General features: G+C 32.5%; 1 protein-coding gene across 2 annotated transcripts in view; it reads left to right on the top strand.

Moving 5' to 3' along the window:
* cyb561d1 (cytochrome b561 family, member D1) overlaps positions 1–7,109 on the top strand; it is an 8,214-nt gene extending 1,105 nt beyond the window's left edge. The window contains exons 2-4 of one of the 2 annotated variants that reach the window (XR_012386767.1): positions 2,103–2,140; positions 5,504–6,866; positions 6,926–7,109. Coding sequence is in view for 1 of the 2 variants with exons in the window: in NM_001004590.1 (NP_001004590.1) it covers positions 2,103–2,140; positions 5,504–6,007 (542 nt within the window). In the remaining variant the exon portion in view is untranslated. 2 annotated transcript variants of the gene reach the window in all.
* The last annotated feature ends 288 nt before the right edge of the window (positions 7,110–7,397 follow it).

Here is a 7,397-nt window from a genome sequence, read left to right on the forward strand (position 1 = left end):
ACACCTGTTTGAGAGTGTTAAATACATGTATGGTGGCATTTTAAAAAGCAGTGTGGCAAACTAATGCTATTTAATGTAACATGGTAAGTAACTATAATATATTTTGGTACTTTATGGCTTTTTTGAAACATTTAATTTCTTAATTTCCATACGTTTACACTTGTTTGAGCATGTTGATACGGTAACAGTTTTAGAAGTTCTGAGGCAAAGTAATGCTATTTAACGTTACATGGTAAGTTACATTGCGATAATATGGTACTTTATGGCATATTGGAAACATTTTATTGCTTCATTTTCATGTTTACACTTGTTTGAGCATTTTGATACATTTATAATGACAGTTTTAGAAGTACTGAGGCAAATGATGCTATTTTACGTTAAACGGTAAGTTACTTTACGATAATATTGTACTTTATGTCATATTGGAAACATTTAATTGCTTAATTTGTGTAAGTTTACACCTGTTAGAGGATTTTTGGTATATGTACGATGACAGTTTTTAAAGTGGTTAGACAAAGTAATGATATTTAATGTTGCATGGTAATTTATTTTAGGTTAATATGGTACTTTATGGCGTGTTGGAAACATTTAATTGCTTTATTTTCATATGTTTTCACTTGTTTGAGCATTTCGATACATATACTGTAAGTTGACAGTTTTAGAAGATCTGAGGCAAACGAATGGTATTTAACGTTACATAGTAAGTTACCTTAAGGTACTATTGTACTTTGTGGTGTATTGGAAACACTGTATAAAACAATAATGTATGTAAATAATCATCACTTAAAATCCCACACAGATTATTGGTCATTATAGACATGGATTGATATAAAAGACAAAAACAAAGGGTATTCAAGCATCAAATCTATAAAAGTGTGCTACTTTTTTGCCCATAATCTGGGTAGCCTACGTTAGAATGTATCCTTCAGTTATGTTTTTTTTCCTGAGCAAACAAGTTTTACTAGAGGAGCAAACATTTTTCTTGGGTTAAAACAAAAATTTCACAGAGACAATATTTACACACAATACAATTTTCATTATTACAGAGCAGAGCGATAATCAGTTGTAAATTAATATGCACATCTTTTACCACTATTTTAAAGCCACTACATTTTACTCATTTGTCTGGAATACATTTTTAGTAACTTAAAATATGATTCAATTCTGTATGATGATCACTTTATATATTTTAATATTTGCAGGGCAAAATAAGTATGTTTTTACATGAATATATTTTTAAAAAGTTAAGAAAACTCTTCTCAGCTTCTTTGGTTTTGATTGATAAATTTATATATGACGTTTTTGTTTTATTTTATAAATTACAGATGAGACGTCTTAGCTTTAATATTTAACATTTGTGTCATTATGCAGTTTTTATTTGCATTTTTTGTGTTTTAGTGAGGAGTTAATGAGTCAAAATTAGGTGGGGGAAAAAAGTTTTACAATTTTTTTGTTCTGGAATAAATTTGATCAGGCCCTCCAATGTCTTAATTTCCCATTGTTTAATCTTACTCTGGTCATGTTTTAACATTTTTTTTCACAAATGTTATTTAAAAAGCTTAGACACATTATGCATATATAAAATCACTTTTATAACTATACGCGAAACGATTAATTATTCAAAATTTTAAGTAAACATTTGTAATTTATTGTGTTTTAAATGACAGATGTGCAGAAGAATAACAAATGATTTCAGTAAATTGAAATTGAATTGACTGAAAATGAAGGTTATTGCACCAAGTATTGAGTTCCTAACTCTTCTAAAGGTAAAGCATTTATAATATTTGGTCATTACTGTGCAAACATGCCACACTTCAATGATATTTTTGCATAAAATAACAAGCTTACAGCATAAAACAAAACTGCACTTGACTATAAATCATAAATCCAGCGAAATTGAAAATTTCTAAGTGGTCTCTAAATTGTTTTGTTTTTTCCATAAGTGTAAATGTAATTTTTACCATAGTAATTCTGAGCTGTACATTAAGTTATGTTAGGGGTTTCTTATGTAGAAAGTTTTAAATTGCTAAAATCAAAATGAATGAATCTTTCCAAAAATCCGTATTGTTTATCTCACGTATTTATGCTGTGTTTGATTTCAGGTCTGTTCTCCTGGCATCCTGTCTGCATGTCACTCGGGGTGAGTTTTAAAGCTAAATACTCATCTGATTACACACTCCATCATATTTTTAGCCATACATTGATAAAAGTCTGATTTCCTTTGTTCTAATCACTCCTGGCGTTTTGAATAATTCAGTGCGTTTCAGTGATGTTGAGCTCTGCGGGGATGAATTAAACATGCCTCTAGTAAATAATGAATAGCCTGTGCTGAAACACAAAGACAGTGGAATTAGTCTGATTCCACTGACCTCAATGACAAACACAACACATTCACTTCTCTGCTAACAGAGATCTGTCAGGTCATTCACACATGCTGACGCATGGAGAGGACAGTAGATGAGTCTGTACTGGCAATGAGTCTTCATATGCAGTACTGCTTACAAGCTTTTTCACAGTTAAAGAAAGACATTAATGTTTCAGCCATGCAGCATTAGTGATCAACATGACACTAAAGACTTTCATTGTTGGAGAAAAGTTTCAAGTAACTGCTAATGATTGGAATGTTTGATTAAATAAAAAAAATTAGTTTGCACAATTGTTTCCATCATCGATAATAATAATAATAATATAGGCATGTCTCATACACTTTTCATATTGTAAAGATAATGTAAATAATGGCTGCTGAAATAATTAATATATCATAATTTAACTTTTTTTTTTTGCTTTATTTTTGAAATATCAAAATAGATTATGCTGCTAGATGAGTGGTGGGTTAACGTTTTAGACCCGAGGGCCACATCAAGTTTTGCAAATCAAGTGAAGTGACTTTTATTTATAGTGGCAGTATGCATGAAACATGTAATATCCGACAGAAACATGTCACATTAACACAAAACAGATCTTTTTAAAATAGTTAATATTGATACAAATTTACAAGTCAAATGAATTTGCACTGCTATTTTTTATTTATCATCACTTATCAATCATTATTCATTCATTCATTTTCTTGTCAGCTTAGTCCCTTTATTAATCCGGGGTCGCCACAGTGGAATGAACCGACAACTTATCCAGCATGAATGAATGAATAAATACACACATGCATGCGTATATTTGAGAACATTTTCTTTATATTTCGATATATATATATATATATATATATATATATATATATATATATATATATATATATATATATATATATATATATATACAGTAAATATATATGTATGTGTACGATACAATTATATATCCGTTTTTTATTTTATGTATGTGTGTTGCAAAAACCTTTTTAAAAAAATATTATATTATATATATATAATAATAACACACACACACATCTTATGTCAAAACAAAACTTTGTTTTGGATGCGATTCATCATGATTTAATCTTTGCCCATAACTAGAAATTATTGATTAAATCTACTGTTTTAGTCTTCTAGTCATTCTATTCTAGTATTCTAGTCATAAACACAACATTTTTTTATACTAACATCAAGTCCAACGATCAGCTGAAACAACGTAATATTGCAGCCATATCCTAATAGGTTTGTGTTTTGTTAAAAGTATAATTCACATACATTGAAAAATAACAACGATTTGTTGGATTTACTACATTTTTTTTAAGTTAAGTGGTTGCAAACAATTGATATGAGCTGAATTTAAACAATCAAATTAAGTTGAACGTAACTCTGTTGAATTTGTTTGTTTCAATAGTTCACACTTAGATATTGATTGATGTCATTAGCAGGGCTCGAAATTGCGACCATTTTGGTCGCATATGCGCCCGAAAATTAATCGATGCGACCTCATAATATATTTGGGCGCATTAGTGCGACCTGTTTTGATTTTTTTTTTTTTAAACGTGCTGTATCGCTCTTCCCTGCCGCTATATTGGTTCATATTAGCTGTCAATCACTCAAGGCTATCCACTGTTAGATGACAGGGAGGGAGCTTTTATGTCCACGGGAAATGCAAACGGCTAAAGTGTAAAAACTTAAAGCACACAGGTTTGCAAAGTGCAAACCCCACCTAAAGTTGAGACGCAGATGAGAGCGATCATGACACGTGGTGAATATTGATCCGCCAGCTGAGATCAATCGAGTATGTGCTTTTCGGAGAAGGTGGTCGAATCTCGATGCGTTGCATTCACTGCGTGTTCAGCGCAAATGTCCGCTAAAAGTCAAATCTAATACTGTATCATCGCCAAAGAAGCTCGCCTTTACTAAGTTTACAAAAACTGCGTCTCATAACAAACAGCGGTATTGCGCCGGTGCTTAACCTGCTCATAAATTGGGCCGGCTGACTCGCCTGCTTTTCCACAAACACAGAAAAATGAAAATCAGCTCAGACGGAACATTTAAATTGACACAAACTGAAACCAAAACTTTTAAAGAGTGATAGAAGTGAGACTTTACTTACTTTCTTTTGCCTATTCTTTCATGAGATGTATATATTTTTTTATTTAGTTACTGATGACTGTTTTGCAGCTTTCAGCCTTGAATTTAATATTTTATTATAATCTTTTGTTTGTTTTGCAGCTGAAATATTATTTATTAAACTGACATGCATATATATGCTGTTTAGCAGTACAAAATAAATATTTCCTACTGCAATGCTTCATTTTTGTTTGATGCAAACTATACATTTATTTTTCAGAAAGTAACAGACTTTTTATAGCAGATAACCTACATTCAAGCACATTCAAGGCAGCATGATGATGAGAAATGTAATTCATTGTTACTATTATTGTCATTTTCATCATCATTAATATTCTAGAATTATTAGACATACACATTTTGGAATTATTGCACACAAACATCAATGTCATCTCAGCATTAATTATAGTTGTTTCTGGTTTTTGTTAGTCCTAATTGATGTTGTTTTAAAATACAATATGTCCCTTAAAATACAATTTGCAGCGGTGCTCAATCATTTTTGGTGGGTGCTCCTAAATTTTTTCTGGTGCTCCTAAATTTTTGAAGTTGGGAGCACCGGTGCTACCAAGTAAAAAAGTTAATTTCGAGCCCTGATTAGTAGGTTTGGCATGCTGTCTTAAAGAGAACCCTAAACTCAGAGATAATTGAGCCCAGGGCCCATGGGTCTGAGATTAGGTAGGTCTCGAGAGCTCCCCTGGAAAAGGAAGAGATTGGGTGAAAAGGGGAATCCTTCTAAAACGAAGGCAGTAGGGTGAAATCGGTCTATTAATTGTAGACTTGGATCAATCTGATTGGATTGTTGCTTATAACAAATAAAAGATCAGCCGTAATCAGTCATATCACATGCTCCTCTCGAAATTAGTTTATAAAACTATACTTAAATTCAGCCCATATAAATTGTTTGCAACAATTTTGCAAAAGTCTTTTTTTCCACTGTACAACAGTCTTCAAATATTGGGCATTAATTGAAACGCGATTGATTTAAAGTTGTCTGTTGTGTGTTTTAGTTTGGTCTGTGTATGACAGAAGGGATCCTGCTGTTCTCTGCTGAGGGCAGTCCGTTCTGCTTCAAGTCTCGCAAGTGGAAGGTTCGTCTGCACTGGTTTTTTCAGGCTCTACTGCTCATCTGCGGAGCCACAGGATTGGGCTTCATGGTGGCCAGTAAGAACATAAAGGAGCATCAACACTTCACGTCCTGGCACAGCTACCTGGGGGTCTCCACGATGGCCGTTACTCTTCTGCAAGCCATCTGCGGGGTCTTGCTGATCTTCCCTAAACTCATCAGCACTCGCTCTTTCCCCCGGCTGAGACTTTATCATGCTACCTGTGGTCTGGTGGCGTACCTGCTGGCCACCGTCACGCTCATGTCCGCCATGTTTACGGACTGGTTTCAGGCCTCGGTGACCGGCACTTTCTGGTACGTCTTCCTGTTCCTGCCGCTGTTTCCTGCTTTAGTGGTGATGAATCAAATCACTAGTGCCTTTCTGCCCAAGAAGAAGATCACCAGCTGAAGACTCGGTAGAGATGTCACTGATCTGCATCATGTTTTAATATTTAATATCATTTAATAGGGATCTGAGGACTCTTTTATGAAGAGTTATCCTCGATGTGAAAGTATGATCCTTTCGGAAATGTTGCAAGATTTTTTTTTTTATGTCCATATGCACAAAACATTTCCCACATGGATATAATTTCATATATAATAGCATTTTCTATATATATAAAAGATTTAGTCGAACTCTCTGGATTTACTATTAATAGTTTGGTTATAGCATTTGAGTTAGACATCATTTTTGCTTTATACTTTAAACCACTGATGACATTTCTCTCAAATTTAAGACAAAAAAGTTGAAATTCACAGCTTTTTTTGGCATGAAATATGCTTATTTTCTTCTTTTTTTAAATAAATCATTGTAAATTACAATTTCTAGTCACGGAAATGGAAATATTTCTTATTCTAACCAAATATTATCAGACTATTACAAAACAAAATGACATTTCACTCAAATCCATACCTTATAAACAGGGTGCGAATTACACATTGACGATCGGGAGTCAACATTTTCGGTAATGTTAGTTTGTGTAATAAATACATAAATGTGATTCACTGAAGCTTTTATTTAAATTACATCTGATTTATTAATAAAATGTATTTAAGTTTTCAGTGTTTTCTAGGATATTTAGCGTATTCTGAGCTACAGTAACCTCAGAAGTAGCTAATCAGATCCTGTCATCCATGTAAGTCAAACAATGCATCTAATTTGACTATTTTTAAGCTTACGTTGTCCATTGGTGTTCTAGATCTGCCAGTTTCAGACTGTTGAATGAGTTTTGTTCTCACAGGCTGATTGGTGCGATTATGCATTCACAGTGTTATGACCCATAGGGGAGGTCAAATCTATATCTACAGTTGAAATCAGAATTATTAGCACCCCCCCTCCATTTTTTAAAATATTTTTTAAATGATGTTTACCTGAGCAAGGACATGTTCACAGAAAGTCTTATTCATTTTATTTCAGCTAGATCAAAAGCAGGTTTTAAAAAAAATGTAAACTATTTCAAGGTCAAAATTATTAGCTATATTTTTACTATAATCAACAGAACAAACCATCATTATACAATAACTTGCCTAATTACCCTAACCTGCCTAGTTAACCTCATTAACATAGTTAAGCCTTTAAATGTCACTTTAAGCTGTATAGAAGTGTCTTGAAAAATATCTAGTAAAATATTATTTACTGTCATCATGGCAAAGAGAAATAAATCAGTTATTAGAAATGAGTTACTAAAACTTTTAAGTTTAAAAATTTGTTAAACTTTTTTTCTCTCCATTAAACACGAATTGCATAAATAATAATAATAATAATAATAATAATAATAATAAGGGGGGCTAATAATTCT

The sequence above is a fragment of the Danio rerio genome, chromosome 11 (assembly GCF_049306965.1).
Source record: "Danio rerio strain Tuebingen ecotype United States chromosome 11, GRCz12tu, whole genome shotgun sequence".
Classification (NCBI taxonomy): Eukaryota; Metazoa; Chordata; class Actinopteri; order Cypriniformes; family Danionidae; genus Danio; species Danio rerio.